The sequence below is a fragment of the Sander vitreus genome, chromosome 7 (assembly GCF_031162955.1).
Source record: "Sander vitreus isolate 19-12246 chromosome 7, sanVit1, whole genome shotgun sequence".
Classification (NCBI taxonomy): domain Eukaryota; kingdom Metazoa; phylum Chordata; class Actinopteri; order Perciformes; family Percidae; genus Sander; species Sander vitreus.
Genome location: NC_135861.1, coordinates 23,096,273 through 23,117,930, shown reverse-complemented (window position 1 = coordinate 23,117,930; position 21,658 = coordinate 23,096,273). Strand labels below are relative to the sequence as shown.

The 21,658-nt window shown below is 42.5% G+C and overlaps 1 protein-coding gene across 5 annotated transcripts in view; it reads right to left on the bottom strand.

The window, feature by feature from the left end:
- LOC144521110 (nuclear receptor coactivator 3-like) overlaps positions 1-21,658 on the bottom strand; it is a 65,982-nt gene that overhangs the window by 12,015 nt on the left and 32,309 nt on the right. For 4 of the 5 annotated variants that reach the window (XM_078255429.1, XM_078255426.1, XM_078255427.1 and 1 more), the window contains 8 exons: positions 15,433-15,520; positions 6,630-6,737; positions 5,669-5,829; positions 3,689-3,789; positions 3,414-3,588; positions 1,279-1,461; positions 379-465; positions 79-219 (listed from right to left, as the gene is read on the bottom strand). In XM_078255429.1, the coding sequence (XP_078111555.1) occupies positions 79-219; positions 379-465; positions 1,279-1,461; positions 3,414-3,588; positions 3,689-3,789; positions 5,669-5,829; positions 6,630-6,718 (937 nt within the window). In that variant the 5' untranslated portion in view covers positions 6,719-6,737; positions 15,433-15,520. Of the gene's footprint in view, positions 1-78; positions 220-378; positions 466-1,278; positions 1,462-3,413; positions 3,589-3,688; positions 3,790-5,668; positions 5,830-6,629; positions 6,738-15,432; positions 15,521-15,687; positions 15,777-21,658 lie in introns of those variants that run through there. The other variant, XM_078255428.1, reaches the window with a different exon arrangement.

Here is a 21,658-nt window from a genome sequence, read left to right as displayed (position 1 = left end):
TAACAGGGCTTTACAGGATGAAGTTTGAAGTAGTTCAGCAGTTGATTCCAAGTATGTGTTTGTGTGTGTGTGACCCACCCTCATGGTAGTGGCGTTTGTGCGACCAGGGCTGCCCGTCACTGTGCTGAAGGAACATCTGAATGCAACGCCTCAACAAATCCTCCCAGCCTGGACGCATTGACGCTCGCAGAGAGTTCTGGTCGATCTGGATCAGTTTACCTGTCAGGGAGGACAGAGGGAGGATGAGCGGGAGGCAAGGTAACAAGGAGACGCATGAAGAGTCGAGTTAAACCTGTTCATGGATAAACAATTAACACCCTCGGCCTGTTTGAACTTCTGCGTTTGTTCAATGGACATTTAGGGTATGCAGCTCCTCACCTGAGAGCTCATGCCGGGTATTAAAACTCTCCGTTCTCTCCATGGCTGTCACCCGACGGGCTACACAGATCATACATGACTGAAGGTCTAAAGGTGAAAAGAAGAAGAGAGTCAGTATATGTCATGATCATTACATGTGCTTCAGGGTCATTGTTTTTGTTTTGACTGAAAATGCTTCTCTAGCTCTCTCATGCAGATTTTCAAAGTAAGACAAACAAATGTGAAAGGATTTATACTCTTGAAAGATTTTCAAGAAAAAGTATCAGGAGTGTGTAAACAAGATGAACGTTCCCATATCATAGAAAAACTTGTGGTGGTGGTGATGCTCCTATAACAAAAAGAACAGAATAATTGATTCTTTTCATCTTCGTCTCCTCTAGTATTTCTCTCTCATGTCCAAAATGTCCTACACACAGTAGGAAATAGTTTGTCTCTGAGAATCACATAGCTAAAAAAGAGAAAAATTAAAATGAGCTTCTTATAATGTACCCAAGTCCCTCCACGTGAGAAGCAACAAATAAATTGTTAAACTACAAAGTGGCTGCTTTGCAACTTGTATTTTTAAATCAGATTTTCAACCAGTTTTGTTTTTTTTAAATTTGATTTTCACTGTCTTTTAAAGATCCCCCCAGATATGTTTTAAAATACTCTAGTTCACACTAGTTGTGATGTCACAAAAAACCTTTTAGATTTAAGGTGACCACAAAGAAACTTTCCTCCTTTAGCAGATGAATGTGAAAATTAATTCCAAGTGAATTAACAATAAGCAAAACACATTTTGAGTGGAGGGGGGCTGCAGATAAAGATGAATTTTCTTCTTTTTTTTTCAACACAGTAAAGTCCTAAATAATGACTTATAATGCACTAAAAGTGTGTCAATTTCGGACTGTGCTAGCGTACCTTCCCCCTCCTCAATCATGGCCTTGGGCTGGGTAAGAGCAAAACACTGCATGGTCTCGTAGTGTGGCCCTCCTGATCCATCCTCCATGGGGCCGTGGGCGTGGCCAAACTTGACCAGCATCCGGCAAGTGAAGGTGTGACTCTTCTGTCGGGCTGCCTCGCTTCCCCACGACACTCCATTTACTAAAAAAGAAAGAAAACGCAAACAAAAAGAAATTTACACTCATAAGTACAAATGAAATGAGCATGTCACTCCTGGGACTGAAAACCAAATATAGCTATGAATGGATTGCCTGTAATCAGATCCCACAACAGCTCACACCCTTTTCCTACTTCGGATCCACACGCACACAAACAAACCACACTGCAACATGTATTTTTTTCCTCTTAAATTGAGAAGCAGAAGCCTCTCCTGCTGTGCGGATGCCTGGCTAAATGGACCATGGGATTAATGTAGCCAAGGTGTCGATTTCCAATATCTCTCCCTCTCAGTCTGCTCTGCAGCGGGCAGAGGCCAGGGACACTCAGCCATCTATCCTCATTTAAGCCTTGACTTCTCATCACGGCACACACAGACACACAGACACACAGACACATACACACACACGACGGGGTCACCTTCACAGGGGAGAGGGAGGAAGAGAGAGAAAGGGGAGGAAAACTTCAGAGAGACATCCAACTGTCCTCCAAGGTCTGTGTGAAGCCTTATCAGGGGCCTTGAGTTGGCCGGAGGTTTCTGTCTGGCAGGTGCAGGAAGGATACAAGAGAAGACCCAGGAGAGTGAGACTTGTCGGGGGTGGGGTGGGGTGGGAGTGTGAACTGATAGTGTGAAGTGATTTAACAAGGCCTCAGGGCAGAGAAAACGCAGTACAGTCGCTGGGGCCAACATCTCCCATAAGACAACAGAGAGGCAAGGCAGAGGGGTCAAAAAACACACAGGCCAACAACAAAAGCTCACTCCATGTTGTGTGCACAAGGGTGTGTCTGTTTTTGTTAGTGTATTTACGAGTGTGTGTGTGTGTGTGTGTGTGTGTGTGTGTGTGTGTGTGTATTTAACTGTGGCCGGCGTGGTCAGCGGTCATCCCACAGGAATGTGCAGCGAGAGTATTTCATTCATGGGCCCAAAAGATAATGAAGGGGCAGAGCAGCAGAGCGAGACACAATGAGGGGTGGGTGAGCAGAGACAGAAACAGGTTGAGAAACAGACAACCACAATATTCGTCTTAGTAGGCAGCCGCATCGAAAATGAATGAGGCCGACAAAGAGCAACTTGAGAGAGGCACAAGGGACTCTCGGAGGAAAAGTAGATAAAGATCTCTTAAAGAGTCTTAAAGAGTAGATAAAGAGTCTTAAAATATAAAGAGAGTGAATGAATAAAGGAGTGTGCAGGGGAATGGGAGAAATAAGTGAGAGAATGTGTCAATGACATGTCAGAGCTGCCACTGCTTAGGAACATTGCTGCGGAGTTAATCGAGTAGCAGGTTCAGTCGAGCACACATATCCATAATTAATCAGCTTTATAAATAGTGCTCTATACACACACACACACACACACACACACACACACACACACCCTTTGAAAAATGCAGTCCTATTGCTGACATAGACATGTAAATATCCACAATAATACACATACATACACAAATTGAATTAAGTAGAGGAAAGAGTGGAGGTGCATTATTCAGCAGTAAGTAGTTTCCAGATGGCTGCCATGGGATCTGAATAGAGCTCAGGCCTGTTTTACACTGTCTGGACCACTGAGTGTGACTGACAGCTGCGCTACGCTCTGCCCGCTTAGCACCGAGTGGGTGGGTGCTCCCGTGCACATGTGGGTTTTGTCAGGTTTGTGTGTGTCTTTCTGAAAAGCTCTCATGCACATGAACAGGCTTCCCAGGAGTTCCTCATTATAGCAAGAGAAGGAGTTAAGAATGGAGGAGCATGAATAAATAAGTGAGTGAGTTTACGTTGACGTGTGCGTGAGGAGTTCCTGTAACCTCTCAAACTTTGTTTTAGACCTCGGCCCTGTGGAAGATGTCAAGCAGGGTTTACTTCTGAGCAGATGTGCAGCTTCCCTGTGAGTGTATATGTGTGTGTGTGTGTGTGTGTGTGTGTGTGTGTGTGTGTGTGTTTCTCACTGTTGGTCTTGGGCAGGTTCTTGTGAAACTCCTCCCTGTCGTCCTCATGGAGAATATTGTACACACTGGTGTTGATGAGCTCCTCCTGTTTGTACTGTAAGTACTGCGTCACGTTGTCAGACACAAACACGATGCTGCCCTCCCGGTTCACCACAAACAGGAAGCCGTCCAGAGCCTGAGAGCACAGCAACAGGAAGTCACCACCCGCAGTCACAGGCTGATCAAACCTTCAATAAATATTTATCCGATCGACCGGGGTGGAGCACTGGACTAACCTGCAGCAGGAGCGGCCCCAGGTGGTCCTTGTCAATGACTCCTTGACCTGTCGAGGACACATCTGACTTCTGGACGTCGTCGTCGTTGGATGAAGCTTTTCCTGCAGGAGAGGAAAGGGAGGGGAAAGAGACAAAATGCATTACAAAAAAAACACCACCAACAGCCATTTCAAGCCCAGCTAACTACAAAGAAGCATAAAAAATGGCAAAGGAAAAGCACAAGGAGAGAGCAACGATACCTGAAACTAGAGGAAATAGCCAGCTATTCACTACTCTAGCTGCACCAGCAGGGGGCAGCGTTTCTCAATCTTCACTTTGAAATATATATATATATATATATATTTTTTAATTTAAAACTACAGGTGAGGAGGGAGAAGGACGGAGGCAGGTTTCTCTGAGGAGCCCGTCAGGAGGAGTAGAGGGCTGGGAGCATGTGGAGCAGGTAGCAGCCGTCCTCTTGCTTTATATTCAGTGTCAGACTCTGAGGGACTGTCTGGTAGGCTGGGGCTGAGAGAGAGAGAGCGCGGGAGAGAGCTAGAGCGGCTCTGGAAGCTGTAATGGTGCAGGGGCAGGAGCTGAGGCACCTGAATTAATGGAGGGGCTGAGGCTGAGAGAGGGAAAGAAAGACAGAGACAGAGACAGAGAGAGAGACAGAGACAGAGAGAGAGAGAGAGAGAGAGGAAGGACCGGAGCTGAACTAGAGGGATGTGGACGAAGACGATATTGACAGAAAACGGCTGGCGTTTGGGTTGTTGTATTAATGCAGGGCTTGGTCTGAGAAAGAGGCGGGGGCTGTTCGGCTACAGGAATCATTCTATCTTATTAGCTCCCAAGGGGCACAGATACCCACACAAAGAAAAAAAAGCCATTGCTGCCTACATCTAGGCACTGTGAAGTTAGATAGAGAAGGACTGAAAGAAATAGGGAGAGGAAAGAAACTGGACATAAACAGAGTGAGTGTGAGACAGAAAGAGAGAGGCTGCACTCCATCAGTTCACTCAATATCTTAAGATGCTGGAAGCAAACCTGGAAATGCTGCAACTCATTGTGCTGCAATACAGATGAGAGGGGGGGAAGCAGAACAGGAGGAAGACGCAAGCGCAGAGTACATTAAATCCAAGTGAGATGAAAAACAGGAATGATTGTTGGAGAAAAGAGCAAATATGAAGACTTGCAGAAAGAGCAACTGAAAGTGAGGAACAGGTAGAAAGAGAGAACGCCCGTGTCATTTCTGTCTTCACTTCCTGTAACTATGGCAACCTGTCAGCAGCCAGTCAGGGCCAGCTGTAGCCTCTTCCCCTTCCTGTCGAGGTGGCAGACTCTGACTGAGCCGAGCAGAGACACAAGAACAAAATTCACCCCTGATCTCGTGAAATACACCTTGAATGGAGAAAAATGTATAGTGACACACAGGTCTGAATGCAAGAGTAAAAATATGTCAATTCTGCACTGACGGTACATCTGCAAAGCAAGAATCTGAGCCTGGAGCTTTGTAAATTGTTCGCTGTGGAAATGACCGCTGCATAAAGGAGACAGAAGTATGACAATGGCAGCTGTAACAGAACTAATAATTTGGCAGTTCAGCAGAATGGATGGGCATGTGATTACCTGCAAACGTCCAATTAAACAGCCCCTGGCGAGGGCAGCACACAGCTGTGCATGCCACACACACACACACACACACACACACACACACACACACACACACACACACACACGACAGGTTCACAAAGCATTGCCAATATTTCCTCCCAAACCACAACAGTTGAGGCTGTGAAATTTGCTGGAGATGAATGACTGATTCGTTCTTGCACCTGGGCTCTGAGGAGGCACACGTGTGTGTGTGTCCAGCTGTCTCTTCCTCCTCATCACCTTTTTCCACTGTTTCCAACACACCCTTCTCACCAGGTCATCTGACCTGTCTGGCTCTAGCTCTTACTGAAGCACCCATCAGGATTTGAGACAACTGCGTCCACTCACCCTGCTCTTTGATCTGGCGGATCTGGCGCACCGTCTCTTTGAGGATGGCACATTTGTCTGGTTTGACGTTGAAGCTGTCGATGTCGCTGAGGTTGGCGGAGATCAGCTCCGCCAGCTCCTCTATGTATTTGCTCTCCTGCTCCCGTCGCTTCTTCTCACACCTGCAGACGGCAATGTGCAAATATTAAAGCTTAGCTAATGCTACTCCGCTTCTCTCAAATTGTCAGTTCTGTTCATATATTTAAAAACAATGCAGAATGGATGCAATAGTAGTTTGTTTGAAAAAGTATGGCTTGCTTTTGGCCACAATGCCTTTTAAGAGTTTATCCAGCAAAACAATTCCAGCAGATGTTTTTATTATAGCTGGAGCACAGTGACTGTATTCCTGAAAGCTGCACCTGAGTTTTGTACGAATTAAAGAAATGATAACGTGTTAATTACTGAGCTTTAGAGGTGCTGGTAGGCGGATTTTTAAAATTTAGACAGAACACTTTGCAATCTTTATGCTAAGCTAAGTTAACCAGCTGTTGGCTGTATATCTATTGTACAGACATAAGAGGAGTATCAATCTTCACATCCAACTCTTGGCACAATTGGTGTATTTTTCAATGTCTCACTTTGTTTTATGACTGTAGATTATGTAGATGTTCTTTTGTGTAGTATAAGAGTTTTCTTGGTCTTTTTATGGTGCCTGACATGTTCTATAAATTTGTGTTTCACAACATGTAGGTGTATTTTATATCCCAAATTCATGGTGAGAGAAGATTTTAAACTTAATTTAAACTTTATTTTTTTTATTTTTTAAAATCATGCACAAAATCTTATCATATTTTTGCACAGATCTAGGTTCTTACTCATCACAGCACAGAAAGGAGCCACATGGCCCAGCCTCAAGAAGCCACTGACCTAGTAGCCCACTTTCCCGCATTTCCTCTCTCTCATGCTGATCAGACACACTCACCCCAGACCAGGCGTGTCGCAAGTGGAGAGCTTGCGTTTCCGGTTTTCTGAGCTCAGAGGCTCCATGGAGTTCTCCCCCAATCCGCTCATCGTGTACACATATCAGCACCTGAGAGGAAGGAGCACACAGACATACACAGGTATAAATAAGAAATAATACAGGCAGAGGAGGCATTATATAGTCCCTTTAGCCCTTCAGCTCTTATTTTACACGTAATTGTGAAGGGAAGAAGACATGGGAATTGTCCTTTCGAACTCAGTAAAAATAACCAATACAGAGGCAGCTTGTAAAGTGGTTACAGTGCAGAATAGTATACAGTAGAGTCAAATATGCTTATATCATGCAAATCGTATTCTCTTGGCAGAGACTGACAAACAAACATGTCTCGTCTGCATCCTTCTCAGAAAAGAGAGTAAGCATGTGTGGTTGTTTGTGTGTGTGCATGTACAAGTTCATCAGCTCATATGACACACACACACACACACACACACACACACACACACACACACACACACACACACACAGGATTAGCAGTGTCTCTGATGATAAGCCACGCTGCACAACTAACCCAGTTAGACAGCCGTCTGTCTCCCATAATGCATCACATTTCGTCTCCAGGAAGTGAGCTGATAAAGGTTGTGGGGAAGAGAGGCAGATGGGACGAAAAGAGGCGAAGAGGAGGAGAAAGAGAAGGAGGGAAAGGAGGAGGAGGAGGAGGATGAAGAGAAGGAACAGAAGAAATAAGGGAGGGAGGGAGAAGCCGGTGCTGTAAAGTGAGCTCTGATTGGTCACTTTCTTTGCCACAGTGACAGCAGCTGACACTGGGGAAAGGTAGGAGGGAGGGAAAAGAGGATGGAGGAAGGGAGGGAAGAAAGGGAAGTAAATGAAGGAAAGAGAGAGAGAACAAATATAGTGGGAGACAGAGGATATACAGAGGAAATGCAGAGGAAGAAAATAATACGGGGGGGGGGGGGCAGCAATCAGAGCGGAGAAAAGAGGCGGAGGCAGTAGGAGGTAGCAAGCTGAGAGAAAGAGAGATAAAGACATGTCAAAGAAAGACAGAAGGTAAGGGGAACAGGTAAGAGGAGAAGAAAAGGGGGAGGAATTAGAGGATATGTAACATTCAGACTGTCTGGTTTGAATGCATGTGTGGCGCACAGAGTGGGTTGAAAGCTTCCAGTACCCCTCTTAACCTTCACAGCCAGAGCAGCTTTTTCATTCCATTGATTACATGGTTATCCTCTGACCAGAGCACTGCCTCTCCTGCATAGCAAATCAGGCCAACGGCAGGGGAGAGATGCCGGCCTGTTATTTAATCACCATGCACCATCATCTCATGCTTCTTCTTATGGGTTCAGAGCAGTTCATGAAAACGTCTGGTTACGTTCCTATTTTGTTTTTGTTCTTAGATAGAGACCATTCTAATCTTCAGTCGTGCGCTCCTGGCTCACAAACAAAGATGGTATCCGGATGGTATCCGGCTAAAAACAAGCAGTGAACACACCTTCCTATTGAGACAGAATCAATGTGAGGGCTTGCTTTCATGCGTGTCTTCAAGACCAGGTGAAACAAGTATATTCCCTTGCAAGACAACAACAGGGAATACTCATGTATTTCCTTAAAGCAAGAGATGCTCTGAAGATGTGCCGATCCTTTTGCTCAATCCCTCCCGCTTTGAGTTTCTTTCAAATTTCTCTTTTAATCTCTCCCTGGAGTACCTCCCATCTGAATGTCTGACTGTCTCGTTGCCTTTGTCTGCTTGCCTACCTGCATCTCTTCTCGCCTATCCTCCTGTCTGCCTCCCTGTGTGCCTGTCTACCTGCCTCCCCTGTCTGCTGCTCATCGTTAGACAAAACCCCCGCTTGCTGTTGTCTGATGAAACCTACCACAAGGGAGACATGGAGCAGAGGAGGTAAAAAGCAGAGGGGGAGGTACAAAGTCAGAGCCAAGAGCCAAAGCAAAGTGTTTGAGTGAAACTCCGTCTTTGCTCCTCCGACGATCCAGCCCGCCTGCCTGGCAGCCTATTGATGGAGTTCTCAAAGGGGGAGATGCTCTAATTGCAGAGTGAATGAGGCGGCCCCAGAGAATGGTTGATTAGGAGGCTGCTGAATGCCCCAGGGAAATGGGTCACCTCCAGCCTGGCGCGGGCCGCCCGCTTTTCCAGTGCAGGGAGAAAGTCAATTACACGCCACAGGCAGTGTGGGGCCTGGTGGCAGAGAGGCAGCCGGGCTGTGGTGGGCACAATATAGCAGCAGGGGGCAGTGGGAATGAGACGCGTAAAGAGGGTAAATGTGAGCGGGTGATGGTAGTATGGAGGGCAGCAAGAGGGAGAGGGAGGGAGAGATGGGCATGAAGATGACAATTTAAGGGAGAAAGAGTGAGGTGTAGTAGATGTGAGAGAGTGAGTGCAGAGCAAATAGTAGAAATTACCTTAGCTTCTCTACACCTGGATAAGGCATATTTTGAATTAGAGCAATAAGAACATTTGAAATGAAACTCTGGAAATTATAAAAGCCTTGGCTGAGGTGGAAAAGATATTGAGGAGATGTACAAAATGATGATGAAAACAGAAGAAAACGCATATGTCGACAGGGGAAGCAAATTAATTCATGAAAATAAACACCTTTATTCCTTGTATTTATACATAAATAATACAAGGAATTGACCATTTATAGCAGATAGTTACAGTATACCGTTATATCTGAAGAAAAGGACTCTTTAAGAATCCAAGCAGCAACAGTGCTGCTGGAAATACTAGTCCAAACACATACAGAATAGAAGAGTACATAATGGAAACACACTTTAGTTCTCATGCACCTTCTTTTTGTGCCTAATATTTACCCTGATCATTTGGAAGCACACCTAGCATGATAACAAAGAGCTTAAAAGAAAATTGAGATGGAAACAATTGTATGGAAATTCAGTGGAAAAGGAAGGCATCATTCATGACACCACAGCTAAGAGCTAGACATAAAACAAACACATTCCCCACGCCATTTGGCTTCAAAACAGCTGCATGTTCATTTAAGTCTACAGACTAAATCATATAGTTGAAGATGACTCAAAAGGCATTAATCAGGGCCAGTGACAATAGCGGAAAGCTGTTAATCAGAGTGCTTATTAAGCGGCAGCTGCTTTTGGCTCGGCCGGAGAAACAAATAAGAACAGGACAAAGACTGAGCCGTCATGGGAGAGTCTTCTGTTCTCCTGCTGACATGACAGTGAGTGTAGTGTACCCATGCAAGACAAACAGGTAAACAGCTCCGGAACTTTCACACTAACTTTGACCCGATTCTCCACCCTGATCTTGACCTGAGCGATTTCAAGGGGTCACTGCCTTCATGCTGACAGCTGACCCACATATTTTCCGGGTCATTAGACGGGTGTGAAAGGAGTATCACTCAGGTCAACAGTGCTGTGGCATCAATTGGGGTGATGTGAAACTCCTGCTACAGGACAGCAGCCTGCCGGTTACCATGGAGCCTGAAGCCCAGTGGGGGCATTGCTCACCGGGGAAGCACAGACTTTATGGCAAAACCAAAGGAAGCATTTCACCTCATAAACTAGAAAGCATGCAATCCAATCCCAGTTAGGTTAACATGCTACAGGACAAACAAATATCCCCTTGATGAAGAGGACTTCTTGTTGACCCCCTGACCTTCCTCTTGCATACAGGAAATATAAATGTCTATCTAAACCGCTCTTCAAACATGGAATAAGGGTTAGGCGATAATTCAATATCATACTTTATCGTCTTTCAATGGAATCGATAGTGTGAAAAAATCCTTTCGAGATTTTGTGATACACAATTACGTTAAATTGACAAACTTCTCAGAAAATGTTATCTGAAATACCTGAGGGGAGTTTCATTTGAAAATTGCAGTTTTGGTTTTAATGTGATTAATGGTAAATGGATGGTAAATGGACTGCATTTATATAGCGCTTTTCTAGTCTTTTAACCACTCAAAGCTCTCAACACTACGTACACTGGTGGGCGAGGCTACCATACAAGGTGCCACCTGCTCATCAGATAAACACTCACAGCCATCAGGGGCATTTTGGGGTTCAGTAGCTTGCCCAATATATTGCCAAAACAATTTTAAAATATGTCTGTCGTATATATTTTCCTATATCGTTTCTATCGCAATGTCGAAAACCAGCAGCCAAACTGCGGTCATTTGGACAATACTTCACGTTCTGATCCTTGCCCATTATGTTCATTTTGCACTAAAGTTCTTTAGGAAATGAGAGAATACTCCGTACTTTTCATTTGTCAAGTATTTAATTCACACAGGAGCATACAAAAATAGGATTTACCATCTAGTTATAACATGTAGATTACTTATTTATTGAATCACCAGAAAACATGTTAAAGCGTGATCTATATATTGTTATCGAGATATGAATTGACCTATATCAGGATAGAAGATTTTGGTCATATCGCCTGGCCCTACATGGAATATGTAACATTGCTGGCCTCATTTATCTGTTAAAGTGACAGCTTTTTGTCATTCAAACATAGGTGTCTTTTACATAAATGTTCCTAACTTCAGACATCAGAGAACAGAGCCACAACACTTGTGGTGTGGTGTGATATTTGGAAGAAGGTTTGTTCCTATTTGTTTATATACTGTATGTATATGTAAGCATTTTACTGGGTATTTTTTAATTTCCTCCATACAGTAGAAATGGATGAAAGTTGAAAACAGGAACAGAGTGCTGCTTAGGTTATTATTGTGCCTGTATGAGTAGCAAAATTATCATTATGTTACATGTGACATTTCAGCCTCTAGAAATTATGTTTTGTTTTATCTATTTTATTTCTTTGAAATATCACAAAATGTTTGATTATAGCGAAAGAAAATTAAGTTTGCAAAGAGATTTTATTGTTTGTAACAATAACTCTGAAAAAGTTTAATAGAGTTTGTGGATCAAACATTCAATATTAACTAATAATTCCATGGATATCAATCAGATAATTGTTTTCTAAAATTTGAACACTAAATTAGTTCTGTTTTTAGTTTTTGGTAGGTGGGAGAAAATTTCCAACATAACTTTATATCATTCTTGACATCCTTTAAAACTATGACTGTACGGTACTTTTTCATTCTGAATGTGTTTTTTTTTTGTATACTTCAATGTACACAATTAAAAATAAGATGCAGAATATAAATGCATCTAAAAACTGAAAGCAAAAAAAGAGGTTTTGGAAGACAAAGTGGAGAGACGACAGACTTCCCACGATAGTGAGTCACAGCAGAAAAAAGCTCTATGCAACAAACAAAAATGTGTCAGAAAGAGCTACTGAGAGCAGACGAACAGAGTGCACGGAACAAAATAGCAAGAACAGATAATCTAGATTTATCTTTAATCTGTTAATTATTAGTATGTACACAGGCAGATTGATTTCTGTCCAAGTATCACCAGAGAGTTTCAAGGTTAACAGAAAGATTTTAAAATCTGTTGAAAACCTAAGAAACTGTTAGTTCCCTACGTAAAACAGCTGTTGGCTGAGTACATTCATTCACCGCCTCTCAAACGCTGAGATGGCAGAACTGTGGCTCTAACTGACATCAAACTTCCTGTGTGTTTGTTTGACAAGCGTCTCCATTCTTTCCTTTTTGGGGGAGGAGGATAAGACTGTGAAGGCAGGGCGGTCCGGGCATGGTTGCTGGTTGTTGGCGACAAAAGTGAGGAGGTGATAGGAAGGCAGAGGGAGGGAGAAAGGGGGAGGGGAGGTGACAGTAAGTAGGGCGAGTGTGATGCAAATAGCCCCACAGTCGCCTCGCCCGCCCACCTGCGTGCCTGCCAGCGGCTCTTTCATAATCTCTGTTGACAAAACAGAGGCACACTGCCCTGGTCTGGCCATGTAAACTCACACCAGTGACATGACAAGAGCTGCTTCGATTGGAGTACTCAAGCCATGGACAGTCTTCACTGCTTTATGAAGGATGAAGAAGAAACTGGCTCCCAGTTTGCCGTCTGATCTGATTCTGCCGATTTAAGTTGTTCTAAGCCAGTATAATACATTTCGGTAATATTTTTCCCTTCTGTAAATTCACATTTCTGTGTTTTCCTTTAACTATATTGTCAAGGATCCTCAACAATAAACATTCAAGAGTGCTTTATTGTCATCATCTCTGAATTACTTGAAGAAGCAACTGAAATGTCTTTGGGCCTGTTCTGACCTGGTTTTAACATCTGTCCTGAGTGATCTGATCACATGTGGACACCTCTAAGTATGTATGTCCCCACCTGGCAGCAGAATGTGTCAAATGCGTCTTGAGTGACCACTTGTGATCAGATCTCGCTTCCCGGCTCTATATGCAAATAAACACGTAACCTACATAATTTCCGTTTGCATCTAGGGTCGTTGTGTGTGTGTGTGTGTAAATGTCAGTTGTTCCTCTGAATCATACATTAGAAATGTGGATGACAAATGAAAAAGCGCTGCCCGAAGTCTGTCTGTGTGCTGAAATAAGCTATCTACTGACGGGCGTTGGGACCTGTGCAGGAGAAAAATAGGTTTTTAAAAGTCTTGTGCATTTGTTGTGCCTGCTTTATTTTAAGTTAAGTTGTGTTAAGTTACGGCTCAACATTTCCTGATTTTGCTGCTTCATGATAAAAGCTTTTAAATAACAAAATAACTGGGGACCTTTATTAGGCTTTTATTGTGAAGAATTTATAAGATGAAACCGTTTTGCAGTCACTGCTTTAACCACTCAGGCTCACCGGCTTTCTCCAGAGCTAACACAGCACTGTGAAGATAGGTCTGGCAATGCAACATAAAAAAAACAAAATGAAACGTTAACCCGATTTCTCTTTGCTCATGTAAACACCATATCCTGAATATGATCATAACCGGGATAAGCCTCATAAACGGGTTATTCATGTCCATGCAAACGCACTCTACGAAAAAAAGATGGAGTAGATTACTGTGCCACCGCCCGACGCAGGATGACACCTGAGTGCGCAGCCCATAGCCGGAGCATAATCCGGTTTCCGCGGCAGTCACCAAATCCCACACACAAGACCAGCAAGCCACAGCGTTATATGGCAGATGGAGCCGAGGCAACGTTTGGGTTTGTGGCAGAAAAACATTATGACAAGAGGATTGTGAAAGAAATCGAGATTGCGCGCAGCTGGACAACAGACTTGCTGAGTTACACGTGAGCACGCTTCAAACCACTTTCAATTAATATTCTCCACCCCTGCCCTACTTATACAATACAAAGCTACTCTTTTAATGTCTGTCTTAATCAGTTGCATGTTTTCATACAAAATGAGCTTTACACAAAACCTTATCACAGCTGAATATTTATATAATATATGTAGTGTTCGAGCCTACATTTTATGTAGTCTTGATTTGGATGGTCACTTACATTTAAAAAGGTTGTAAATCTAGTTCTTTAAGTAAATACAAAAAAAAGACCACAGTCAACTTTAATCAAATAAAACTATAATAATAATAATAATCTAATTTCCCACATCATAGTGGCTAATTAGAGTGAAATGCATACAAAAACACATCTTAAGTGATATATTAACAAGACATGCATATAAAAATATCCAAGACAAATGTCAATGATCATGTCATGCAACTGCTGAATTAGAGTACAGGCACCTTTTTGGTCCAACTCAGGAACTGGGAGAGACTGATTCATGCCAGTCAGAGACATGAATCAGAGCTAAAGAAAAGTCAAAATGATTAATTGTTTCAGCTGGGTACAAAACACTGCACCATAGTTCCTGAATTAATCCAAAACTGACCCAAAATCCCAAAAGTGAAAATGATGTAACCTGCTGAATGTATCATCAGGTTTCTACAAAGGGTAAACGTCAGGTTCTGCTCCAACTGAATTTTAAGTTCTGCGATTGGATATTTCTCACCAAAATGCTGAGACTCTCCACGTGTTTGATCTGTACAGGCATGTACCTTTGACTTTTTATTCAAAGAAACAAATGCTTTTATGCCCATCCAAGTCTCAGAAGAGCTCTACCTGCCAGTCACCTAACATTTAGTCCATGTGTGGCGAACATGGACTTTTTCTTTTCTTTCATTAACTCTTTGTGGAAGAACCCAGGAGCTGCCTGCCCCTCCTCATCTTTATTCTCTCTAGTTTTCTTCCTAATCATGTCCAGTATCTCCTCTGCCTGGAACTGGACTCTCCCTTCTCCCCTCTCTTACTGACCTCACTCTTCACACAATCACTGCTGCTATCTGTGCAACGGCAGGGTGTCTGCAAAAGCATGTGTGAGACTACACGTGAACGAAAGAGAGAGTGTGGTTTAGTTAAGTCTGGGCAGATTTACTGTGTGTATATATATAAAAATAAAAAAAAAAATAAAAAAAAAAATAAAATAATATATATATGTATGTATGTATGTATGTATGTATGTATGTATGTATGTATGTGTGTGTGTGTGTGTGTGTGTTGTCACATGCAGACAAGGGTAAAAGATTAATGCTCTCTTTCAGCCTCTGTGGCAGGTAGAGCAAAAAGAATAATTTGATTTCTCCCTCTTTCTCCCTGCTGCCTTCCTACTCTTCATTTTTTCATCTGCCTGAAAATCCTCCGCTCAACCCTCTTTGTTCCAAAACTATTCCACCTTCCTAAATCCAAGCCTTAAACACAAAACAACTCGATAAAACATTTGCTTCAGAGAACACAAACTGTTCTCTGTGTTCAGGTCAGGAGGATGTTGCAAGAATGTGGCAACAACAAGAAACTGTCTCTGGCAAACCGCTCAACCTAAACCCAGCAGGCTGTTACCATGCCAACCATATGGGATGTTAGCCCACCTTGTGACAGCGCCCGAGATGATGGACGATCAGATCCCCCCTCCCCTCTCTCTGGGGGTGTGGTCCTATGTGGGCTGGTCAATGGAGTCTGGAGAAAAAAAAGAAGAAAAAAAAAGTTTACAGTCAACAGTGCATGTTCATTACGGTGATATTAATGAATAACAAGCAGCATTATTAATCAGCGGCCTGAAGACACATGCACAGGAAGCTGCATTAACAACTTAATGAGCAGAAGGAACTGTGAGGGAGCCGTACCTTTGCTATGTGCTTTTGTCTTCATTACGGGTACACACGTACAGAGAAAACACACTGTGCATTAGCATTAACATATACACCCGCTCCCACAGCCAGACCACCCACCCACACACCCACACACACACACACACACACACACACACACACACACAAAAAGGGATGTTGAGACACAAGTTTTACAAGAAGCCAAACCGTCGAAACCTGAAAGTGACGACAGCATAAGATCCACAATTCAGCTGGTCGCTCAGACTAGCTATAAAAGGTAAAAGTTCCACTAAATGTGCACTCCTGATCCATACAACTGAATTTAAACATCAAGCCTTTATTGGCAAATATCTCTCATGCTTTGTGGATTCTGAGCAAGATTACAAAAACAAACTATTAGGCTAAATCACCGCTCTAATCCCAAAAGCACATAATAGGCTAATTTGTGTCCATTTAGATCCTGATAAGAAACATTGTGTGTGTGTGTGTGTGTGTGTGTGTGTTTTGGCCACGCCGAGTTGTTGTAGTAGCTCATGTGATCTGTCTGAACAATCATAAGAGTGTAACCCGTGGGGGTAAAGAGTGCGTAACCATGGAGAACGCTGGGCGTTTCCATGACACCCTGTCATCAGTGAAGCACGCTGTCAGGATGTCTCATGTTCATCTGTCACTGTGCCTGAATGTGTGTGTGATAGAGATAAAATGTAGGTTACTTTCGTTTTTTATTACCGGGATGTGTGAGAGCGTCGTGTCAGAGTGCACGTTTACAACCAAATATCTGAACACGCCTACATGAGCGTGTGTGTTTGTATGGCTGACCTCATGCCCAGTGTGCCTATGCTGTGTATGTTTACATTTGTGTGTGTGTGTGTGTGTGTGTGTGTGTGTGTGTGTGTGTGTGTGTGTGTGTGTGTGTGTGTGAGCGTGTTTGTGTGTTAGTGTGCCATTCACCATCAGTGACCTGACCGCTGGCTGCACCCATGATTGGGAGCAGATGGGGGCTGTCGGGGTGTGCGTGTGTGTATGTGTGTGTGTGTTAGAAGGAAGAAGGCAGAGGAGGAGGAGGGGGGGTGGGTGCTCTAGTTTAGGTGATGTATGGACTCTCACAGACCAACAAAGACCCTCCTTCAACCGATGTGTTTCCTATTAATTGAAAGGGGAAAAAAATTGAGCCAGAGAACAACTGCTGAAGTGGGAAGGATTTATAGCTCAGCTGTGACAAAGAGTAACGGACTCCATTTTTTGCAAAAGTTGGAGGGGGGGCGGGGGGGTTGTAGTTCTCTTCGTGCACAAGCAGGAACAAGAGAGCCGTCAGTGCGATCATTACTACTCTTTGTGCTCACTTTGAAACAGCCGTGAAAATGAGAGAGAATAAAATGGTAGTTAAGAGCATGTGGCGTTGCTCATACCAGCGTAAAGCCTTGAATATAAAAGCAGTGTGAATGAGCCCAATATGCAGAGGTTGAGTCTAGGAGAGGCCTTTTTACGCCGCTCTCATCCTTTTAACACGTCTGTTGTACTCTTCAATTACTCGACACCAGAGTGCCTAACAACCTTTTACTGTATGAATGTTTGCTCGATGCACTTGAGCAACACAATCAATATCTTACACTACTTCCTCTTGTCAAAGAAACACACTTTGAAGGATGCAAGTAAGATGCAGCCAGAGTTTACATTTTACAGAGGATGCGCAAGCCATTAACTTCACGAACTTGAGCTTCTCAGTATATCATCAACAGTTATAAGTGGCATCTCATGTCAATTCTGCATTTCAAAGCCATACGAGCATAAACAACTGTCAGAGAAGCTGATTTAACTCAGTGGTCAGTTTGTTGTGACGTTTGGAGATATTTCTTCCTCTTTCCATGTTACAATAATGCAGAACTCACAGATGAACAATCAGTGTTTCCTTGGCTTTTGTTCCTAAGCTGCCTTATATTATTCACTTAAAATTGGGGATTGTCAGTTGTCTCCGTTAAAGCTGATATTTGGTAATAAACTTTATTTGCCTGCATCAGCCAAAAACAATGCAAAATCATGCAGTGAAAATGCATGTCAAACACAGGAAAAACTGCATTTCACATTAACTGAAAGGTACTTATGGAAATATTTGCTTCAAAAATCCACAAACTACTGTATGAGTAAACATTTACTAATTCTTTCATTGTATTACAATGTTTGTGTCATCGAGCCCATGAACTAATAGACAAGAATTAATCAAAAACCTGTGTGCTTCAGTTTCCTTCCTTCATGGACGATGATCTCTACACCGACATGTCCATCTCTGATAGCAATGCTCCTCAACATATACAGTAGAGCTGTAGGATTACTGCACCTTCATTTCACTTTAATTGCTGTGAGAATCTTGAGGGAAAACTGTTGAAATGTGGCGAAAATTGTGACTGTGTGCCTTGCCAGATCACATTGTGATGCAGCAGAAGTAGAGCAAAGTTAAGATTTTCTGCTTATTTAAATTATTGAGAGGACTGTGTTTTTTTTAATGCGCTTTTCAGGTCGGTCTTGAAAACGTATTACTCAAAAGGTCTGCATCTGATTTTTCGCATCCTTTAAGTCTGTCACCAGGGCATAGAAAATGCTTTTTTTCTCTTTAAACCCCCAAATATCGATGAAATATCAAATATCAGTACCTTGTTGCTTGTTCTTTTCCAATTAAAAAAAATAGATTTGTTGGTGTCTGGGTATTTTGCCAAACAGGAACTGGATCCCTAATGGACCTGGCTATCAAAAACCAGTCCTTTGAACACTAAAATGTTTTTTTATTTGCGTGTACTTAAACACACCCTTTAAAAAAGCATTGATGTCCAGCCGAAAGAATCTGCCCCTTTAAGAAACATCTTCAGGCGACTGATAGATAGGCAAATGAAATTCAGGCACATCCACTAGTTGTTTCTTTGTGAGCTTTAAGCTTTCCCTCTCTTCACCCCCTTCTTCCTACTGTCTCTTTTTTCACAACAGGATTTTTCTCTCCATGTGTTCGTCTTCTGTAATGACTGTGAATAAGGGAAATTGTGTGTGCTGGCCAGCATACACAATGGCACAGTGAAGAACACATAAAAGTACATTGTGTGTGTGTGTGTGTGTGTGTGTGTGTGTGTGTGTGTGTGTGTGTGTGTGTGTGTACACTCTGGGTAACTCTGCTTTAGTTTTGCTTCACTCAGACCCCTCCAACAAACCCAGCACTCACACTGGGGCAAAATAGGAGCCAAGCCACATATTGGCACCTCGCCACCCCTTAAACAAATCAGACCACAGAGGCTAATAAAAAACTCCAAGTCCAAAGCTGGCCTCCTCAGACGAGGGGGTACCAAAGAGGGGAGTCATTCTCAGCTACCCCGCTCTGTCATAAATGAAGTTGTACAAGACGGAGCGCTGCTTTTCAACTCGGACAAAAAGTACCAGTCTCTCCACTGTCTCCATCATCATCATCCCAAACCCCTTTTCTTTGCTGTTCAATAGCACTTTGATGTTATATTGTTCTTAACTAGCCTCCCTTGAAAAAAAAAAAAAAACACTCATCGAAAACAAATTGCTTCTTAGATCAGTGACAAAGTGAGCGTGAACTTTCCATCTTTAGACCAATTACGGCTATCATAGCACACAGCCCGCCGCTTCAAACTTTACACTTCAGAGAGGGATAAGAGGGGGTGGAGGATGAAGAAAAGCAGAGGGAAAGTGTCTGGCTCAGGCGAGAAATAGGCCAGGCAGGTCTAAAACCTAAAACTCATCTAGCCATCCAGGGTGTGTCTGCTGTAGACTCCCATCAAACATGCATTTACATATTCAAAAAAAGAAACATGAGTCATCTGTTCCAAGAAGGTAGAGGAAACCAAACTCACAGCACACTGCACCACGCTACAGTGTCAAAGTACACAACAGTGAATCTGAAGTCACACAAGCAGCTAACTAATTTCTCAGAAAGAACAAACCGTAAAAAGAAATGAAAGAAAAATGATTGTATTAGGGTTTTGTAATAACAGCTCAAGGCCACTTTAAAATTACTTTACAGTGCAACATCTGTTTTGAGTACAAGCAGACACTCAATGTAATAAAAACGGGCAATTTTCTTCTCTTAGAATTCACAGAGTATCAAAAACTGTAAGACCACGTTTGAAGATCAAAAAAATGAGGGGATCACTGTGCACACGCACCGCTATTCCAAACAAGTGCTTTATTTCGGCTTATATTTGTATTTCTACTGATTAACTATTGACAAAACTTGTGCTACCTGACTTTGTGAGCCTATAAAGCTAATTTATTTCAGTTATTTGGTCCAATATGGGGCAAATATATAGATACAGTATGTAGAGTAAGTTAAAATGTAGACATGCACACTGTGGTAGCTATGCTTATTAATTACATTTACATTGACTTACGGTAGTGGAGTGCAACAAAGGATAGAGAAGGCTTTGAGCAAGATCTGAACTTAACAAATATCTTTTATTAGATGGGTAGCCATATAATCTTGTAAAGACATTCATGGTGACCAGGAGATTAAACCATAATGACTCTCCTCTGACTTTTTCTCTAGCACCCTCATGAGATTCATATTTGAGTTTTGACTGAAGTACAGTATATCAACAACTATTGGATGGATTTAGTGCAGACATTCATGTTTTACTCATGCCATAATCAGGTTAAACGTCGGCAGGTTAAGATCATATATACTAGAAAATAGCTGTAAACTGCATGTAACGGTGGCAGCGATACTTATAATATTGTGTTCTTCATTACTAGTTCCCTCACTTCTGAGAGCTGACCTAAATATGAGCTAAACTGACGACAAACATTTGACAAAAACTGCATCTTGAGTGTCCATTTCTTTGGGATTATTGATAATTCTGCGGTGTCCTGAAACAGAAATAAAAAGGACTTGCAGGAGGAAACAACTCCGTGCCACATCGTGGCATTCTTTAGCACCAGTTTGTCCATTATTTTTTGGTATTGAGGACACTCTGTGGTAGGATAATGCTGATATATACTGATGGGTGACAAATTCAAGGAAAAAGCTACATTAAGTGTTCAAAAGCCACCAGAACAGCTTTAGTGTGGGAACTATTCAGTGACCCTTTGTAGCCTTTATGGAAGCATCTGCATTTAATATGTTGCTCCATTCATTAAGTCAGGTTTTACCTTTAATTTGTCATCCGTCAGTAACATGATCTACATAAAATATAAAATGCTTATTTTTCTTTGTCAAAACTTCATGAACCTGCAGTAAAAGTGCAGCGTTTAACAAGGTTAATGTTGACACTGTGTTTGTGTGTACAGTAAATTAGTTTTTGAGGTTTTGTGTCGTCATCCAACAGATGAGAGTCTCCATGTTACCCTCATAAACATTCTCCATTAATGGGCGCTGCACTGTGTCACGGTAAATGAGGGATGGCAGAAGTCGTTAAAAAACTTTGATGAACTGTAATCTTGCAGTCAAACCCTGACAAGCACACAAGTGCGTGTTATCAACAACAGTTCCTGCTACTTCATATGAACCCATCCATGCGCTGAACATGTGTGTAGAGAGGAGAGAGACTATAATAAGGGATGGACGCTTCCTTATTTGTTAAGTGACAGTAATGTTCCGAAGCAAACAAACAGCCCTGATAAGATAAGGACAGCAATCCACACATATCCTCATACTTCTCCTTCAGCTAGAAAACAGTCACACGTGGACTGATTTTGTTCTGTCATTCAAGGTGTGAAGAAATCTCAGGGCCAGGACATGTACAGACCGCTTTAAGTGCAACATGTAGGCTATCAAAGTCACAGTCTAACACGCCTGCATAGTCAAGCAGAGAACTGGGTTAAATAAAACGCCTCATTGGAAACCATCAATTATTCAGGAGCTGTACATTATCATAACATTTCTGTGAGTTAATTAACAATGAACTGAGAGGCAGGGCTGTCATATCTAAAAGCGATGAATGACTGGAGCTTTGGTAAATACTTAAAATATTCTTGTCATCACAAA